This window comes from Colobus angolensis, unplaced genomic scaffold (genome assembly GCF_000951035.1).
Source record: "Colobus angolensis palliatus isolate OR3802 unplaced genomic scaffold, Cang.pa_1.0 Scaffold93, whole genome shotgun sequence".
NCBI classification, from domain to species: domain Eukaryota; kingdom Metazoa; phylum Chordata; class Mammalia; order Primates; family Cercopithecidae; genus Colobus; species Colobus angolensis.
In genome coordinates this window covers 1,649,275-1,668,696 of record NW_012123265.1, presented here as the reverse complement: position 1 = coordinate 1,668,696, position 19,422 = coordinate 1,649,275, and the positions used below count along the sequence as shown (strand labels likewise).

The window sequence follows — 19,422 nt, the reverse complement described above, 5'->3', positions numbered from 1 at the left end:
GCTGTCAGGTCTTTGCCCACTCTGTTTGCCCCTGCTTCCTGGCGCAGGGAGTCCGTGTCCTCTCCGGTTCTCCAGGTTTGCCTGAGTGGAGAGGGATCACGAGCTCCCGATGCCTCTCCTGCTCTACAGGCGAACTTGCAGATGGCCCATGGCGCAGGATCGAGGCTCAAGCCCACTCCCAACCCCGCGCCCGAACTACCCGGACTAGCGGGGTGACGCTGCACTCTGCGCCCCTAAAGCGAACAGATTAACCCCTCTCTTGGGAACTGAACATGCTGACCTGGCCTCTCCCGGTTCCCCCCGCATCTGTAACCCCGGGGCAGAGTTACAGGGGCTGACTGGCCAAACCCAGGTGCCCTCGGGGAAGGGTGTGCTAAGAATTGGTGTGGGGGTTGCACAAAGGTCCTGGTCAGCTCCTGGTCACCTGAGGCCCAAGAACTGTCAGGGACTCACTTCCCCTCTTCTTGCTTTAATCGGGGTCGCTCAGCAGCAGCGAGCGCTGCACCCCTTATCCTCTCCCGGTCTTGTCCGTTCCAGATCCTCCAGGTCAGGGCGTCGCCAGGTGAGGGCTGCGCAGCGCGGATTTCGGGTACTCAAGGCTGGGCGGGGTACACAGCAGCGGGGTGGGCGACTGAGAGCCCGGAGCCAGGCGGTAGGTACCTCGATCTATCGATGTGCTCGGCGCGCAGCGTGGTCCGGGGAGCAGGGGGTTGGGCAAGCGCAGGGCGGCGGGCCCCGACTGGGAGGGACGTATATGGCGGCTAGTCCCTATTGGCAGGCCGTTTGCGGGAGGAGGGCTTTGATTGGCCGGGGGGATGCGGAGGATGCGGGCGGCGGGGTTAAGTGCGTCGCCACCGCCCCCGCCTAGGCGAGAGCCCAGAGAGCTGAACCTGTTCCCTGGACCTGCCGGGAGCGTCATACACCATGGGCCTCCACCTCCGGCCCTACCGTGTGGGGCTGCTCCCGGATGGTCTCCTGTTCCTCTTGCTGCTGCTAATGCTGCTCGCGGACCCAGCGCTCCCGGCCGGACGTCACCCCCCAGTGGTGCTGGGTGAGGCACGGGTCTCGTGGTGGGTCCGTCGGTCGGGCGGGACGGGTCGCGGGCGGGGCTGCCTTCCCGGTCTGCATCTGTTCCAGTCACGGAATGGGGGAGCGTATTGGTGTCTCTCTTGTCACTTAGGTGATCTAGATCTGCCGGCCCACCTCCCGCCATGCTGGGCCGGGTGTGGTCAGCTCCCCACCTCCTGACCTGGTAGAAAATGGGGGTGAGTGGGCGAGTTACCATCTGGTTATTCATAGTTCCACTTGTCTGCATCATTCCCAAGCCTTGCCTCCTCTTACCACATTTTTTAGCTAGAAAGACAGGTGCTTCAGCCCCACTCCTGAGGGATGGTGGGGGTGTGTAGAGTGGCTCCTGAGTTGACCTCTGCATCGACGTGGGCCTGGCTAGGAGGCTGTCACCCTCGACCCTTCCAATGCTACATATACCAGAAGGCATTACTGAAGGGAACCTCCTTAGGGAAAGGATTGCTCTCCTAGCTGGCCACCAACTCCCACAACTTATCAGATGTGTGGCATTTCCTGAGGGAAAAGGCCTAAGGGAAACTGAAGACGCTGAAGTCGGGGGAAAGGGTTGGGGCAATGGCCATGAACCTGTGTCAGGCAACATGCTTGTACTCTTACCCTGCCGCACATGCTTGGACTAGACTATGTCGAGGCTGGGTGACCTCCCCTGCCCACGCCACTCCTTGATCACAACCTTGGCAATTCTACAGCGACCACAGTATTTCCTTGTGGGGATGGGCAGGGATGAGACCTCTGTCTAGGGGGACTTGGGTGCCTCATTCAGGCTGTCACTCCCATCCACAGCTGGCGTGTCCGTGGCCAGCCAGGATTCCTGAAAGCAGAGGCATCTGAGGCATGAGTTACAAGCGGAGTCTTAGTGCAGTGTGATCTCCGTGCTCTTTCTGCTGAGAATACTTTAAATTGGTACGATGCAAATCATAGAAGGGTAGAGTTGGCAGGCAGGGTGGTGCCAGGCAGGCCCCACCAGGAGTTCCCAGCCAGGAAATGCTCCAGGGGGATTCTAGGCCCAGGTTCACCATGGGATTTGGGCAGACTTGGCCCTGCCTCCCCAAAGCTTGCAGGATAGGAATAACAATGATCCCCAGAGAGGAAGCCTGTGTGGGGCAAGCACAGAGAATCCACCAACCCAGCAGATGGGTGGGTGTCAAGTAAGGCTTCCTGGAGTATATAGCTGGAGCTAAGGCCAGGAGAGAGTACTGGGCAGGGGGAGAGAGGTGAGCATCTCAGGCTGCCTGGGATTGAGTCAGGGGAGGAGTGGACTGCACAGGCCTTGTGACTGTTTGGGTCATCTGGACTTTATCTTGAGGGCCTCAGGGAGGCCTTGTGGGTGGGTCTGCAGATTTCTGAGTCTGAGGGGCATGGCATTGGGAAACACGTGGTCTGTGGCTGGCACACAGCCATTTTGCCTGGATTAATGCTAACCACACTCATCAATTCAGTCAGTCTGTTTATCCTAGGTCACAGCAGAAGAGCCTCAGACCCCACCCAGAATCACAGAGAAGCAGGAGTCCTAACCTGCCCAGCTTCTCAGGGAGTGGGGCTGCTGGCCTTGGCCCTGGGAGACATCGTGGTGGGCAGTTGGACAAGCAGCTCCTGGGCACAGAGCAGGGATCTGACCTTGACTGTCAGAGGACCAGAATCCTCTAGGGGTGGGTCCTGAAATGGTGGTGGAGGAAAGAGAGGCCAGAGAGATGTGATACAGAAGACCCTGGGCAAAGGGAAGGAAATGGCAAGGCCATTTCCACCTCTTGCAGCCTCAGTCTCCTCATCTGTTAAGTGGAATAGTAAGGCTGTCCCCTCCCAGTGTTACTTGAGGTGAAAGGCATGCAGATGGCTCTTGTCCTAGTTCCAGGCACAGAGGGGCTAGGGAAGTGGCCACTGCTATTTTTAGAGGCCACACAGCCTGACTGGGGCAAGGAGCATCTGAGCAAAGCAGATCTGGTGACTTCCTCTTTTAGCCATTTCCCGTTTGGTAGAGACAGTGACCAAAGTCTTCGCCCTGCCCTGCCCAGTCCACAGGCATGTCATCCAGAGGCTATTGTGATGGGGACTCCCCACCTCTGCACCCATACCATGACGGGAGATGAAGGCAGGTGCCACCCCTGCCTCTCATGGCACCCTGAAGACACTGGGATGGTGCCCAGGGAGGGCGTGCCCTGTGCAGGGCTGGATTTACAGTCAGTGCCCAGTGAATGTCCAGGAGAGCCCAGTGCTGCTTTTTCACTAGATGATGGCGGACCCTAAACGGGGGTGTGTTTGGGAAGTGGTGAGAGCCTGGCATGTGGGGGCCGGTGAGGCCTGCAAGGTCACTGGGAGTAACGAAACTGTGAAGGGCTTTGAAGCAGTGGGGAGGGATTTGGGTGTCACCAGGGCCCCAGAGTTCTGAGTAGACTGAACGGGCTGGCTGGGATGGAGAGAAGTCACCTGAGGGCCTGGACTGTGGTGATAATGGTGCTGATTCAGGGTGGCTGTTTCCAACATGGGCTCCCAGCCATGCCAGGGCCCTCCAGATGATCTGTTCTCTGGCACCTTACTGGACTCTGGCCTTTAGTAAGGCCTGGGCCCTTGGTAGGCTGGTGGGTGCCAATGTAAGCTTCTCTCAGCTATGTTTCTGTTCATTTCGCTCCCACAAGGCTATCCTGGATACTTTGGTTGAATTTTAGCCAAGTGGCCAAGAGCTTTGTTCTGTTTCCTTCTTCCTCTCTCATGGTGAACAGGACCCTGTCTTCTCTGTAGCCTGGGATAGCTATGCGTGGAAGACTTTGGGTTCAAGCCTCCAGGGTATATATCTTTTTTTTTTTTTTTTTTGAGACCGGGTCTTGGTCTGTCACCCAGGCTGGAGTGCAATGGCACGAGCTCACTGCAACCTCTCCTCTTGGGTTCAAGCAATTCTCCTGTCTCAGCCTCCCGAGTAGCTGGGATTACAGGCATGTGCTACCATGCCAAGGTGATTTTTTGTATTTTTGGTAGAAATGGGCTTTCACTATGTTGGCCAGGCTGGTCTTTTTTTTTTTTTTTGAGACGGGGTCTCATTCTGTTGCCAGACTGGGAGTGCAGAGGCCAGATCGAGGCTCACTGCAAGCACTGACTCCCGGGTTCAAGTGATTCTCCTGCCTCAGCCTCCCGAGTAGCTGGGATTACAGGCATGTGCTACCATGCCAAGGTGATTTTTTGTATTTTTGGTAGAAATGGGCTTTCACTATGTTGGCCAGGCTGGTCTTTAACTCCTGACCTCAAGTGATCCACCCACCTCAGCCTCCCAAAGTGCTGGGATTACAGGCGTGAGCCACTGTGCCTGGCCTGCCAGGCTGGTCTTGAACTCCTGACCACAAGTGATCCACTCGCCTCCCTACCTCCCAAAGTGCTGGGATTACAGGCATGAGCCACCATACCCCGCCTCGAAGGTATATATCTAATGATAGGGCCTTGGCCAAACTTTGGAGGTTCTGGAATGCAAAGGGATCTCCAAGGCCCTCCTCCCAGGCAGAGCTCCCATCTGGGTCCATTAACCATAGAAACTATGTGTAAAGGTGTGTCTGTGTTTGCTGGGGGTGATTCAGACCAAAATCTCATTTAACAGATATGGAAACAGAGGCCTAGCGTGGGGAGTGACTTCACCCTAAACCCCTTTCCAATAATTTGAATGGCCCAGGAGGATGTTCCAGTGAATATCTAGGAGACTTACTTTATCTGGAGTTGGAGACAGTGTTAGGGCCCTTCCCCAAACATGTCAGGCCTCTCCCAAGCCCCCCACAGGCATCTCTGCACTACACAGCAGTAGCAGCTTTTCTGCACAAAAATGGTTCCCTGGCCTTTGAGTCAAGGTCCCTGCTCTCTGAATTTCCTGCCACCGGCACTGTCCTTTAATTTGAGGTGTGGAACTGCACAGGTCTGCCATAGTATCTGTGGCTCTTCAAGGGGTCTGCTGCAGACATCAAAGTTCTTGGGAGTCTTGAACCTGCCGGGGTGAGGGCTCACACATGTCCTGTGCCCCCTGCAGTCCCTGGTGATTTGGGGAACCAGCTGGAAGCCAAGCTGGATAAGCCGACAGTGGTGCACTACCTCTGCTCCAAGAAGACCGAAAGCTACTTCACAATCTGGCTGAACCTGGAACTGCTGCTGCCTGTCATCATTGACTGCTGGATTGACAATATCAGGTGGGGGCTGGGGCACACAGCGGGGGTGCGGCTCACCAACAGGCCTGAGAGGCCTCCAGAGCCTGTTTCTTCTATCCTCATCTCGAGGTCACTGACCTCTCTCCTTCCCCAGGTCCTCGGTCTTGTCTGGTCTGGTCAGCACCACCTCTGCACTCCCAGGCAGAACTAACTTTCCCTTCCAGCTACCTTTGTTCTTCTACTCTCCAGCCCTGGCCTCTCATGCCTACACACAATTTTTTTTTCTTTTATTTTGGGACGGAGTCTCACTGTGTCACTCAGGCTGGCGCCATCTTGGCTCACTGCAACCTCCACTTCCCAGGTTCAAGCAATTCTTGTGCCTCAGCCTCCCGAGTAGCTGGGACTATAGGCGCCCACCACCATGCCTGGCTAATTTTTTGTATTTTTAGTGGAGATGGTGTTTTACCATGTTGGCCATGCTGGTCTCGAACTCCTGAGCTCAAGTGGTCTGCCCACCTTGGCCTCCCAAAGTGCTGGGATTACAGGCATGAGCCACCACGCCTGCCTACACAAAATTTCTGTGCCCCAGCCGCTATTCAGAGCCTTGGCATGGCCCCCACCCCTTTCCTTGTCTGTGACTTGGCCTCCCTTACGTCTCCAGCTGCTTGTTCTTCTTGGGACACGCCATGTCTTTGCACCTGCTGTTCTTTTGGCCTGGAATCTATTTCTACACCCTTTGCCTGATAAATGTGCTTCCATTCACCCTTTAAAACATGACCCTAGGCCAGGCACTGTGGCTCTCCTATAATCCCATCACTTTGGGAGGCTGAGGCAAGCAGATCACCTGAGCTCACGAGTTGAAGAACAGCCTGGGCAACATGGTAAAACCCCATCTCTTCCAAAATTACAAAAAGATTAGCTGGGCATGTACCTGTAGTCCCAGCTACTTAGGGGGCTGAGGCAGGAGAATTGCTTGAGCCAGAGAGGCAGAGGTTGCAGTGGGCAGAGATCACACCACTGTACTCCAGCCTGGGTGGCAGAGCAAGACCCTGTCTCAAAACAACAACAACAACAACAAATCAACCTGACCCTGGTCCCTTTGTGACAGCTCCATTTTGACTCTCCAGAGAGGTTCGCCTCTCCTCCTCCCAGGCCCCATGCTTGTTTCCTCTAAATGTCATCACGTGCCCAAATTTGTCTCCAGGCATGTTTCCTGAAATTGCACAGGCACTACACATTTTATATACCTACTTTCGTTTAGTCTTACAGCAACCCCATTTTGAAATAGGTGCTGTTTTTTTTTGTTTTTTTTTTTTTCACCAGCATTACTTGGCAACAGGTGGTTTTTAAACCTGCTTTACAGCTGGGAAATCTGGAAGCTCAGCGAGGTTACAGTGGTTGCCTGTGTTCACTCAGCTAGTAAGTGGTAGAATCAGAATTCAAACCCAGAATGTGTGGCTCTGAGCTGAGGCTCCCTCCCAGGCTGAGCTCCGTGAAGGGAGGGAGTGTCTCTGTTTTATCTTTACAGCAGTAGAACCAGAAACACGGTTGGTGCCCAATACATGTTTGAGCTGAATGGAGTCTCCCAAATTAAAAGTTTTTCCCGGTCGGGCGCGGTGGCTCACGCCTGTAATCCCAGCACTTTGGGAGGCTGAGGTGGGCAGATCATGAGGTCAGGAGTTCGAGACCAACTTGGCCAACACAGTGAAACCCTGTCTCTACTAAAAATACAAAAATTAAGCCCAGGCATAGTGGTTCACGCCTGTAATCCCAGCTACTCAAGAGGCTGAGGCAGGAGAATCGCTTGAACCTGGGAGGTGGAGGTTGCAGTGAGCTGAGATCGTGCCATTGCACTCCAGCCCAGGGGACAGTACAAGACTCTGTCTCAAAAAAAAAAAAGAAAAAAAAAGAAAATACAAAAATTAGCTGGGCGTGGTGGTACACACCTGTAATCCCAGCTACTCTAGAGGCTGAGACAGGAGAATCACTTGAACTTGGGAGGCAGAGGTTGCAGTGAGCAGAGATCGGGCCACTGCACTCTAGCCTGGGTGACAGAACGAGACTGTCTCAAAAAAAAAAAAAAAAAAGATTTTCCCAGAGACTTTCTAGCTGCTCCTCCAGGCGCCCTGGCCTGCCAGCTGTTTATGATGCCCGTTTTGTTGACTCCTTCCTCCTCTGTGTATTGTGTGACTGGGGTTATTTCTGGGCTGTTGGTGTGCATTTCTATTTTTATACTGGGGACACGGCCTCAGATATTGCCAGTTGGAGTGCCAGCTGATACCAAGAGGGGCCTGTCTGCCTTCACTGCTTCTCTGATCTGTTTAGATTTTCACCCAGGCAGAACTGCTTTGGCTTTCCAGAACAGTTCTCTGCATTTTGTTGTTTGATAATTTTTTATTTTTAGTAGCAACAGGCTACTTTGCTTTGTGACCATTGGGATAATCTACAAATTCCTCTGGAGAGAATGGGCCTCCAGGACCTGTTATCTGGGTCAATTGTGGGGATCCTGTCAGCTTTCTGTGGCTGATATCTAAGGGGACAGGTGGGACTCAGAACCACCAGAAACTCTAGGTTCCTGTGTTTTGGGGGCTACATTTACCTCTTCAGTGTGAGGTGAGGCCAGAGCAAGGTTCCCGGCCTAGCACAAAGGCACAAGGCTTTTCTTCTGGTATAAGGTGTCCACCTGCCCCTCGCCCTGTTCCCATCATTTATTCAGGCCTTGACAACCCTCTTCCCACAGGATATGGTGCCGCAGCCGTGTACTTAGCCCTGAGGCGAGGTCTGTCCTGTCTGGTTCTGTTTGGCACTGCAGCGACAGAAACTATGAGATAATGTGTGTAGTGTTAGAAGCTGCTGAGTCTGTGGTAATTTATTGCACAGTTCCAGAAAACTAATAGGCCGGGTGCGGTGGCTCATGCCTGTAATCCTAGTGCTTTGGGAGGCTGAGGCAGGAGGATCACTCGGGCCCAGGAGTTTGAGACCAGCATGAACAGCATAGTGTGACCCTGTCCCTACAAAATAAGCAAACAAACAAACAAATAAATAAGCCAGGCATGGTGGTGCCTGCCTAGCTATTCAGGAGGATGAGGTAAGAGAATCACTTGAGCCCAGGAGGTTTTGGCTACAGTGAGCTATGATGCCCTCACTATACTGCACCCTGGACGGAGTGAGACCCTGTCTCAAAAAAGAAGAAGAAAGAAAACTAAGAAAGGGCTGTTAGGGATCTCAAGTCAGTAGCTGGTGGTCCATGTCCTATGTCATGGCGCTTAGGAATTTGCTGGGCAAGCCCTGGGCCTTGTGGTTGCAGTCTGACATGTGATACAGCCCTGGGGTACCAGGGGCTCATAGGAGCATGGTTCATTCCCTTCCTCCATGGAGGATGTGTTTGGAGGTTGACTGGCTGCTGTGGCCAATGCTCAGAGGAAGTGGGACCCAATTATACCTACCTGGGGCCACACAAGGCCTTCCTCCTGTCTCTCCCCACCAGCTCCCATCATTTCTCTGGGCCTTGCCTCTTCTGTCTGCCTACCCACCAATATAGCAGCCCTGAGGCATGGTGCCTTTCTAGGGTTTTTTTTTTCTTTTTTTTGAGACGGAGTTTCGCTCTTATTGCCCAGGCTGGAGTGCAGTGGCACGATCTCGGCTCACTGCACCTCTGCCTCCCAGGCTCAAGCAATTCCCCTGCCTCAGCCTCCTGAGTAACTGAGATGACAGGTACATGTCACCATGCCTGGTTAATTTTTGTGTTTTTAGTAGAGATGGGGTTTCACCATGTTGGCCAGGCTGGTCTCGAACTCCTGACCTCAAGTGATCCACCTGCCTCAGCCTCCCAAAATGCTGAGATTATAGGCGTCAGCCACTGCACCTGGCCTAGTGGTTTTTTTGTTTTTGTTTTTGTTTTTTTGAGACAGGGTCTTACTTTGCTGCCCAGACTGGTGTGTAGTGGCATGATCATGGCTCACTGCAGCCTCAATATCCCAGGTGCAAGTCATCCTCCTGCCTCAGCCTTCCAAGTAGCTGGGACCACAGGCCTGCACCACCATGCCTGGCTAATTTTTTATTTTTAGTAGCAACAAGGCCTCACTATATTGCCCAGGCTGCCCTTGAACTCCTGGCCTCAAGCATTCCTCCCACCTTGGCCTTGCAAAGTGTTGGCACTACAGGTGTCAGCCACTGCACCCGGCCCTTGTCTGGTTCTGTTGTGTACTGCACTCACCATCTCCTTTGCCTGGGTTATGTTGGGTGGCAGGAGCTGGATGCAAGGAGATGGAGTGATGGGAAGCTGAAAGAGGGTGGACTGCCTCTTGGGGTCCAGTGTGAAGTTCACAGCGAACCAGGACTGCCGCCTCCTTCTCCCAACCAGGTCCAAGACCCTCATTCTAGGGTAGGGTCACGGGGGAGAGGGGAACGTTGCTTCGATAGGGGTCCTGGGGTCAGTATTTGGAGTAAGTATGTGTTGGTAGGGTCCTTGTTTGAATGTAATTACTCTGATCTGTGCTTTTTTTTTTTTTTTTTTTTTTGAGACGGAGTCTTGCTCTGTCTGTCACCCAGGCTCGAGTGCAATGGCGTGATCTCAGCTCACTGCAACCTCTGCCTCCTGGGTTCAAGCGATTCTCCTGCCTCAGCCTCCTGAGTAGCTGGGATTACAGTCGCCTGCCACCACACCCGGCTAATTTTGTATCTTTAGTAGAGACGGGGTTTCGCCCTGTTGGTCAGGCTGGTCTCAAACCCCTGACCTCCGGTGACCTGCCAGCCTCAGCCTCCCAAAGTGCTAGGATTAACAGACCTGAGCCAATGCATCCGGACAATTTTTGTATTTTTAGTAGAGACGTGGTTTCACCACATTGGCCAGGCTGGTTTCAAAATCCTGACCTCAGATGATCTGCCCGCCTCAGCCTCCCAAAGTGCTGGGATTACAGGACATCTGTGCTTTATCAACCTGCTTTGTTACTTTTCGGTCTCTCCTATCCATCTGACCAAACCTGGGCATGGGAAGGGAGTATGACTCAGGACATGATGCACTGTTGAGACACACCAAGGTCCGTGTCCCCTCTGGGTCACTGGCTCGATATCCTCTCACAACAGGCTGGTTTACAACAAAACATCCAGGGCCACCCAGTTTCCTGATGGTGTGGATGTACGTGTCCCTGGCTTTGGGAAGACCTTCTCACTGGAGTTCCTGGACCCCAGCAAAAGCAGCGTGGGTATGTAGCCCTCACTCAAGGCCTCCGGGAGCTGGGATGGGGTTTCTGCGGGACTCGAGCTGGAACTGGAGGAACTCTGCTGGTTTGTACAGACAACCTGTGAGCTGTCTCTGATCAGCGTGGGCACAGAGCCCTGCAGCATTCTTCCAGGGACCTGCCGACTCTCACAGTCTCCATGCTGGGCATAGTGTAGGTGGCCGGCACTAGCTGTATCTTTTCTTATCCTCTGTATTTCTGTCTACAGGTTCCTATTTCCACACCATGGTGGAGAGCCTTGTGGGCTGGGGCTACACACGGGGTGAGGATGTCCGAGGGGCTCCCTATGACTGGCGCCGAGCCCCAAGTAAGCAGGCACTCTCGTTCCCTCCCTGAAGTCTCGGGAGGTAGGGACGAGGTGATCATGGGCACCACAGGTCTTGGGCTCTCCCCTTGTCCTTGGCTGTCCCCTGTCCCTGGGCCTCTGGCATCCAGTCTAGTGGTCATAGCCACCACCCGTGGTCAGTCTTATCCTGTCCTCCATTTCCCACCCTGCGACCTCTGGGCCTCTGAGCCCTGGGGAGAAATATAAGGCTTCCTCCCTTCATGGAAGGCAGGGGGACCCAGACCACTCAGTTTGAATGTGAGCACCCTCCCCTCCCCTCTCATCTTGTGTCTGGCCTGAGAAAAGCTCAGTGGTTCCGGCTCCAGGACCCTTCCTGCCTGACCCCTGCCTGGCTCTGGCCTGCAGATGAAAACGGGCCTTACTTCCTGGCCCTCCGCGAGATGATCGAGGAGATGTACCAGCTGTATGGGGGCCCCGTGGTGCTGGTTGCCCACAGTATGGGCAACATGTACACGCTCTACTTTCTGCAGCGGCAGCCGCAGGCCTGGAAGGACAAGTATATCCGGGCCTTCGTGTCACTGGGTGCGCCCTGGGGGGGCGTGGCCAAGACCCTGCGCGTCCTGGCTTCAGGTAAGACCCTACCTGGCCCAGTGTGGGGAGCTATTGCCAGGAATTCTGCCCTCTCTTCCCTTCCAAAGTGTCCTCCTAGGCCAGCATGCCTCATGTCTGTCCCACGGTGTGTGGGGTCTATGCAAATCTACCCCTAAAAGTCCAAGGAAGAAAGAGGCTGACAAATCTAGTTTCTCAGAGAAAAACATTTAATAGGGACATACGAGTAGAAGCCACATCTGTGTCTCAGGTGGTGGCTAGACAAGATGGTGGATCCCCACACTATTAGCCCCCAGACCCAGAGCTTATATTCTATAGGGAAAGGGCGACTCTGATGCGATGTGTTGAACATTGAAGGATGATAACACAGAGGCTGTGTGAGATTTATGGTAAATATATGCACAAGGAACAGTGGATAAAGTGGAAATCTCAGTGGCCTTCCTGGATCTGGGGTTAATCAGAAGCCAACATGGTGGATTAGTATCCAAGATGGAGTTGCTTTGGTCTCCACAATGACTCTTCTCTTGGGTCAGCCCTCTTTTTTTTTTTTTTTTTTTTTGTTTTGAGACAGAGTCTGGCTCTGTCACCCAGGCTGGAGTGCAGTGGCGCAATCTTGGCTCACTGCAACCTCTGCCTCCTGGGTTCAAGCGATTCTCCTGCCTCAGCCTCCTGAGTAGCTGGGATTACAGGTGCCCACCACCACACCTGGCTAAGTTTTGTATTTTAGTAGAGACGGGGTTTCATCATGTTGGCCAGGCTGGGCTTGAACTCCTGACCTCAGGTGATCCGCCCGCCTCGGCCTCCCGAAGTGCTAGGATTACAGGTGTGAGCCACTGTGCCTGGCCAGCACTCTTTTTCCTTCAGAGTGGCGTTCTTTTTTTTCTTCTTTTTTTCTTTTCTTTTCTTTTTTTTTTTTTGGTACAGGGTCTCACCCAGGCTGAAGTACAGGCTGATAGTATAGCTATCTCAGCTCACTGTAACCTCCACCTCCTGGGTTCAAGCGGTCCTCTGGCCTCAGCCTTCTGAATAGCTGGGACCACAGGCATGCACCACCACATCTGGATAATTTTTGTATTTTTTTATAAAGACAGGGTTTTACCATGTTGCCCAGGCTGGTCTTGAATTCCTGAGCTCGAGGAATCTGCCCACCTCAGCCTCCCAAAGTACTGGGATTACAGGCATGAACCACCGTGCCCAGCCCCATTCTTTTTCAAATATCTTTTTTTTTTCCAGAAGAGAATCTTCTGGGGGACTAGGTATGAAAAAGAGAGAGAGAGAGAGAGAGAATCTAACACTACTCCTAATTTCACCTATCTAGTTGATAGTCCTTGTAATCTGTATAGGTTTCTTAAAGCATGTATACAGAGTAGCATAACTGTTGGTCACACGGGTACTCATTTGTGCATACACACAACACACACACAAAACACACATATATACACACAGTGCTCAGGCATGGTAGGCCAGAGTGCTCAGGTGTGGTTAAACCTTGTCCCTCCCTCTTTTTTTTTTCTTTTGAGACAAGGTCCTGCTTTGTTGCCCAGGCTGGAGTACAGTGGCGTGATCTCGGTTCACTGCAACCTCTGTCTTTTGAGTTCAAGCAGTTCTCCTGCCTCAGCCTCCCGAGTAGCTGGGATCACAGGTGCTCACCACCACACCCAGCTAATTTTTGTATTTTAAGTAGATATGGGGTTTCGCCATGTTGGCCAGGCTGGTCTCAAACTCCTGACCTCAGGTGATCCACTCGCCTCGGCCTCCCAAAGTGCTGGGATTACAGGCGTGAGCCTCTGTTCCTGGCTGTCCCTCTCTTACCCCCATCCTTGCTGCTTCATCCCCACCTTCACGCCAGAGGAGGAAGGCTAGAGCATTTTTTTTTTTTTTTTTTGAGGCAGGGTCTTTCTCACTCTGCCACTCAGGCTGGAGTGCAGTAGCGTGATCTTGGTTCATGCAACCTCTATTTTCCAGGTTCAAGTGATTCTCCTGCCTCAGCTTCCCGGGGAGCTGGGACTACAGCCGTGTACCGCCACACCTGGCTAATTTTTGTATTTTTAGTAGAGACTGGGTTTCACTATGTTGGCCAGGCTAGTCTCTAACTCCTGACATCAAGTCAGGAGGATCTGCCTGCCTCAGCCTCCCAAAGTGCTGGGATTACAAGCATGAACCACCATAGCCAGCCAGATTTTTTTGTATTTTTAGTAGAGATGGGGTTTCACCATTTTGGCCAGGCTGGTCTTGAACTCCTGACCTCAAATGATCTGCCCACCTTGGCCCCCCAAAGTTCTGGGATTACAAGGATGAGCCCCTGCACCTGGCCTCTAGACTACAGTTTTTAATTTATGAATTGCACCTCCATCTGCGGGCAGCAAGGAGCCTCTGTAGGCAACACAGGGAGGAAGCAGGTGCAGGTCTGGCTGCACCTGCTGGCCTGGCAGTTGGGAAAGCCACCCCTTTTCTAGGTCAGCGCACAGGCAAGTGGGCGGAATGAGGCCACTGCTGGCTGAACACTGGTCTGAGCTCAGGAAGAGAAACTTGGGAACCTTTTCTGGTTCCTCCCCCATCTTTTCAGGACTGTTGCAGCTCACCAGCTGCAGCTATAGAGTAGAGCTTCCTCCTCTAGGAGGAAAGTTTCCTCCCTCTGCTAAGACTTGAGGGAGGCTTATGGACCCTTGCTTTGGGAGCTATGAGCCAGGGCTGTGCCAAGCATCTCATGAGCTCAAGTCCCTGCCACTGCTTGACCTGCTTGGTCTACTGGCATTGTGATTGGGTCAGGCCTAGTGACTCTGAATTGGCTGGAAGATACTCAGCTTTAGTGAGGACTCATTAGAGCCACTCCTTCTGTCCAGCCTGGGCCTGGAGGGACGGATGTGGGCGTACTCTGAGTTTTGACAGGTAACCCTGGCTCCTTTCAGAGTTTCTCTGTGAGTCCCCTTAGAGCTTTGCTTCAAAGGCTGGGAAGCTGTTCTGTCCCACCTTGGCAGTCCAGGACTGGGGGGGTGGTGCGGGGAGGTGTCCGTGCACCCCTCGGGGCTTTCCTTACCTTAGAGGTCCCCCAGCTAGGCCACAGCAGGCAGAGCTGAGGCCCTACAGTCAGTCGGAGAGGCCTCCCTGCTTTCAGATACAGGGTGGGGTGATGGGCGACCATGGATCCTGAACAGTCCAGAGGCCCCTGTTCCCAAGTTGCAGCTTTTACTTCCCGGAGGCCTCCCTGGCTGCCGGGTGTTTGTGTTGCTCCCATTCCTGTGTACTGGGACTCCGCCTCCATCTGCAGCCTCCCCTCCTGCCCTGTCTCTAGCATGCCTGGCTGCCCAGGTCAGCGCACAGGCAAGTGGGCGGAATGAGGCCACTGCTGGTTGAACACTGGTCTGAGCTTAGGAAGAGAAAAACTGGTACACAGTTCGGTGTCATAAAAGGGAAAGCAGAACATGTCATCTCTGGGCTGCCAACCTGCTGATTCACTAGACTAGGTCAGTGCCCACAGACCTGATCAGCACTTGGAGGATGGTAGAGTTTATAGAAAAGGAAGCATCAGAAATCACACTGTGGGTATGTGCCGCCTCACTCCCTGGTGAGGAAAGCAAAAGAAACAAAACATATCTTGGATGTGTGGTTCCCAGATGTAGCAAAAATAAAGAGAAACAAAGCCAAGGCAAGCAGCCTGGGCAACATAGCAAGACCCCATCTGTATAAAAAGTGGAAACATTTTTAGCTGGGCATGGTGGGACGTGAGTGTAGTTCCAGCTGCTCAGGAGGCTGACATAGGAGGATTGCTTGAACCCAGGAGCTGGAGGTTGCAGTGAGCCAAGATTGCACCACTGCACTCCAGCCTGGGTGACAGAATGATACCCTACCTCAAAAAAAAAAAAAAAAAAAATTTGCCAGGCATGAGGCATGGTGGCACATACCTGTAGTCCCAGCTACTCGGAAGGCTGAGGTGGGAGGATTGGCTGAGCCTGAGAGATTGAGGCTGCCGTGAACCATTATCATGCCACTATACTCCAGCCTGGGCAACAGAGTGAGACCCTGTCTCAAAAAGAAAAAAAAAAGAGCCAAGGCAGGGATGGGAGTCACAGTGATTACAATGATGCTAAGAGGGTAGAGATGCGGGACTGTGGACTGGGCCCCTGGCGGGGGCCTGGTGGAGAACATGCTGCCCAACCAGCTGGCATTCCTTTTTTTTTTTTTTTTTTGAGGCGGAGTCTCGCTCTGTCACCCGGGCTGGAGTGCAGTGGCCGAATCTCAGCTCACTGCAAGCTCCGCCTCCCGGATTTACGCCATTCTTCTACCTCAGCCTCCCGAGTAGCTGGGACTACAGGCGCCCACCACCTCGCCCGACTAGTTTTTGTATTTTTAGTAGAGACGAGGTTTCACCGTGTTAGCCAGGATGGTCTCGATCTCCTGACCTCGTGATCCGCCCGTCTCGGCCTCCCAAAGTGCTGGGATTACAGGCTTGAGCCACCGCGCCCAGCCTACCAGCTGGCATTCCTAAGCACAGACTGACGTGATCCGCCCGTCTCGGCCTCCCAAAGTGCTGGGATTACAGGCTTGAGCCACCGCGCCCAGCCTACCAGCTGGCATTCCTAAGCACAGACTGACCAGAGCCTTCTCCCTGCAGGAGACAACAACCGGATCCCAGTCATCGGGCCCCTGAAGATCCGGGAGCAGCAGCGGTCAGCTGTCTCCACCAGCTGGCTGCTGCCCTACAGCTACACGTGGTCACCTGAGAAGGTGTTCGTGCAGACGCCCACGACCAACTACACACTGCGGGACTACCGCAGGTTCTTCCAGGACATCGGCTTTGAAGACGGCTGGCTCATGCGGCAGGATACAGAAGGGCTGGTGGAGGCCACGATGCCACCTGGCGTGCAACTGCACTGCCTCTATGGCACTGGTGTCCCCACACCAGACTCCTTCTACTATGAGAGCTTCCCTGACCGTGACCCTAAAATCTGCTTTGGTGACGGCGATGGTACTGTGAACTTGAAGAGTGCCCTGCAGTGCCAGGCCTGGCAGAGCCGCCAGGAGCACCAAGTGTTGCTACAGGAGCTGCCAGGCTGCGAGCACATCGAGATGCTGGCCAACACCACCACCCTGGCCTATCTGAAACGTGTGCTCCTTGGGCCCTGACTCCCGTGCCAGGCAGGGCTGGATGGCTCAGCTGTGGACCTACTCTTGGCCTCTGGTGCTGTCATGGCCCATGAGTTTCGCAGAGTTTGTGACTGACCATTCAAGGCCCCGAGTCTTGGACTGTGAAGCGTCTGCCATGGGGAAGTGCTGTTTGTTATCCTTTCTCTGTGGCAGTGCAGAAGGAAGAAATGAGAGTCTGGACTCAGGGACACTGGATGGCAAGAATGCTGCTGATGGTGGAATTGCTGTGACCTCAGGACTGCTCCACAGGGTGGGCTGGCTAGGCCCCGGTCCCAATCCCTACCTGGGGCCGTGTGTCCCCCCTACTCCTATGGGCTTTTCATACTTGCCTACTGGGCCCTGGCCCCGCTGCCTTCCTATGAGGGATGTTACTGTGCTGTGGTCCTGTACCCAGAGGTCCCAGGGATGGGCTCCTGGCCCCTCGGGTGACCCTTCCCACACACCAGCCACAGGTAGGCCTGCCACTGGCCATGGGTAGCTAGAGCTGCTGGCTTCCCTGTGGCTTAGCTGGTGGCCAGCCTGACTGGCTTCCTGGGCGAGCCCAGTAGCTCCTGCAGGCAGGGGCAGTTTGTTGCATTCTTCATGGTTCCCAGGCCCTGGGACATTTCACTCCACTCCTACCTCCCTTACCGCCAGGAGCAGTCAAGCTCTGGATTGGGCAGCAGATGTGCCCCCAGTCCTGAAGGCTGTGTCCCAGGAGCTCTGATTTCCTCGGATGTGCTGTCGGCCCCAGGACTGAAGCTGCCTCCCTTCGCCCTGGGACTGTGGTTCCAAGGATGAGAGCAGGGGTTGGAACCACGGCCTTCTAGGGACCTGTGGAGAAAGGGAATCCAAGGAAGCAGCCAAGGCTGCTCGCAGCTTCCCTGAGCTGTAACTCTTGCTAACCCCACCACCACACTGCCACCCTGCCCTAGGGTCTCACTAGTACCCAAGTGGGTCAGCGCGGGGCTGAGCACGGGGCTGAATGGGACCCTGAGAGAGCCAGGGGTCCCCTGAGGCCCCCCTAGGGGCTTTCTGTCTGCCCCAGGGTGCTCCATGGGTCTCCCTGTGGTAGCAGGCATGGAGAGTCAGGGCTGCCTTCATGGCAGTAGGCTTTAAGTGGGTGACTGGCCACAGGCTGAGAAAAGGGTACAGCCTGTAGGTGGGGTTCCCAAAGCTGCCTTCAGGCTGGACTGAGCTGCTCTCCCACAGGGTTTCTGTGCAGCTGGATTTTCTCTGTTGCGTACATGCCTGTTCCTGAGTGGTGGGCCCCGCGTGGGGCTCTGAGCAGGCTGAATCTAGATTCTGGCAATAAAAGTACTCTGGACGCTGTAAGGTGCCCTGGCCTACGCTCTGCTCTGAGCATGAGGGGAGGGAAGTGATGGAGGTACAAGGTGGCTGGAGAGGCAGGAAATTAGGGGCTGGGCCTTTACAGGAGCCTTGACAGGTGCTGTCAGCATCAAAGCATGGTTCCTGTGCTCTTCTGTGGACTTCATCCTCCTGCCCTCTCTCCTGGAATCCAGTCCCCTCCTGGGACTAAGAATCAGAACCTGAAACATTCCTGTGGAAATGGGGTCCTGTCCTCCCCCTGCTTCTGCCTGGTCAGCAGGCCCCACATGCCACCCAGGAGCTGGGAGCAAGGACAGTCCTGCAGGTCACCTGGCTAGACCCTCCTTCCCAGCCTCTGTCTTCCCTCAGCTTGCAAGTGTCAGCATCCTTTGAACCTAGAGTTCTTTTTAGGATGCCACCCTTCTTTGCATCTTCAGCTCATCAGCCTGCCATCTGTACCCCTGGGGAGGTACAGACGAGAGAGATCAAGGGAGGAAAAGAGACTACTGGGCTGAGACTGGTATGGACAAAGACAGAAACAGAGACAGGGAAACATGGATAGGGGATAGGGTCCTGGCCTGAATTTTGTAGTCCAGAGCCCAGCCAGTACCCAGTTCTGTCTTCACTCAGCCCCACCAGCTGGGGCGCCAGGCTTCGATACACCAGAGGCCACAAGAGGGCGCTCTGAACCCTCTCACCGAACCACCTGTTAGCCAAACCTGGAAGGACAGGGTGACCCAGAGTGGGGGTAAAAATGCCTGGGGTAAAAATACTCGGGTCCAGCTGCAGCTCTGGCCTCAGTAAAAGGATGACAACATGACAGGGAGCTTCACCTCAGGTCCTGCCCAACCTCATTCCCTGCTTGGCCCTGACACCCCCCTACTCATGGCACCCCACTCACCACTGACCCATTTCGCTTCACTGTCATCCTCAGTTTCATAGCTGCAGAGAGAGAGGGCATGGAATCAAAAGGCTTTAGGACCAGCACACAAGGGTTCAAAGCTCTACTAGCTGCAGCCAAGTTGTCTGGGGAGCCTTCTGACCCTCAGTTTCCTCATCCAAAGAATGGGGACATCTGGGTGCACTGGCTCATGCTTGTAGTTCCACCTACTCAGGAGGCTAAGGCAGGAGGATTGCTTGAGCCCAGGAGTTTGAGACCAGCCTGGGCAAGACTTTAAAGGTGAAATAGGCTGGGCGCCATGGTTCGCGCCTGTAATCCCAGCACTTTGGGAGGCCAAGGAGGATGGATCACTTCAGGTCAGGAGTTCAAGACCAGTCTGGCCAACATGGTGAAACCCCATATCTACTAAAAATACAAAATTAGCCAGGTGTGGTGGCGCATGCCTTGTAGTACTAGCTACTCTGGAGACTGAGACAGGAAATCGCCAGAACCTGGGAGGTGGGGGCTGCAGTGAGCCAAGATGGCGCCACCGTACTCCAGCCTGGACAAGATAGAGTGAGCTAGATCTCAACAACAACAACAACAACAACAAAAAAGCCGGTGGCTCACGCCTGTAATCCCAACACTTTGGGAGGCTGAGGCGGGTGGATCACGAGGTCAGGAGATCGAGACCATCCTGGCTAACATGGTGAAAGCCCGTCTCTACTAAAAATACAAAAAATTAGCCAGGCG

General features: G+C 54.0%; 1 protein-coding gene across 2 annotated transcripts; it reads left to right on the top strand.

Moving 5' to 3' along the window:
• The first annotated feature begins 778 nt into the window (after nt 1–778).
• Nucleotides 779–17,443, top strand: PLA2G15 (phospholipase A2, group XV). Of its 2 annotated transcripts, none has more exons than XM_011932045.1 (6): nt 779–1,051; nt 5,087–5,243; nt 10,287–10,405; nt 10,650–10,748; nt 11,133–11,357; nt 15,949–17,443. In XM_011932045.1, exons 1-6 carry the CDS (start codon nt 925–927, stop codon nt 16,458–16,460), a joined length of 1,239 nt encoding a protein of 412 aa, XP_011787435.1. In that variant the 5' UTR covers nt 779–924; the 3' UTR covers nt 16,461–17,443. The 2 variants fall into 2 exon arrangements, with proteins under 2 accessions (XP_011787435.1, XP_011787434.1); XM_011932044.1 differs by having other exon boundaries at nt 11,073–11,357.
• Nucleotides 17,444–19,422: the final 1,979 nt, after the last annotated feature.

Excerpts from the sequence above, each read along its gene's own strand:
- PLA2G15 (XM_011932044.1), top strand. The coding sequence starts at position 925 with ATGGGCCTCCACCTCCGGCCCTACCGTGTGGGGCTGCTCCCGGATGGT. Across the intron at positions 5,244-10,286 it reads TGCTGGATTGACAATATCAG|GCTGGTTTACAACAAAACAT; the intron begins GTGGGGGCTGGG and ends CTCTCACAACAG. Across the intron at positions 10,749-11,072 it reads TGACTGGCGCCGAGCCCCAA|CTCAGTGGTTCCGGCTCCAG; the intron begins GTAAGCAGGCAC and ends GCCTGAGAAAAG.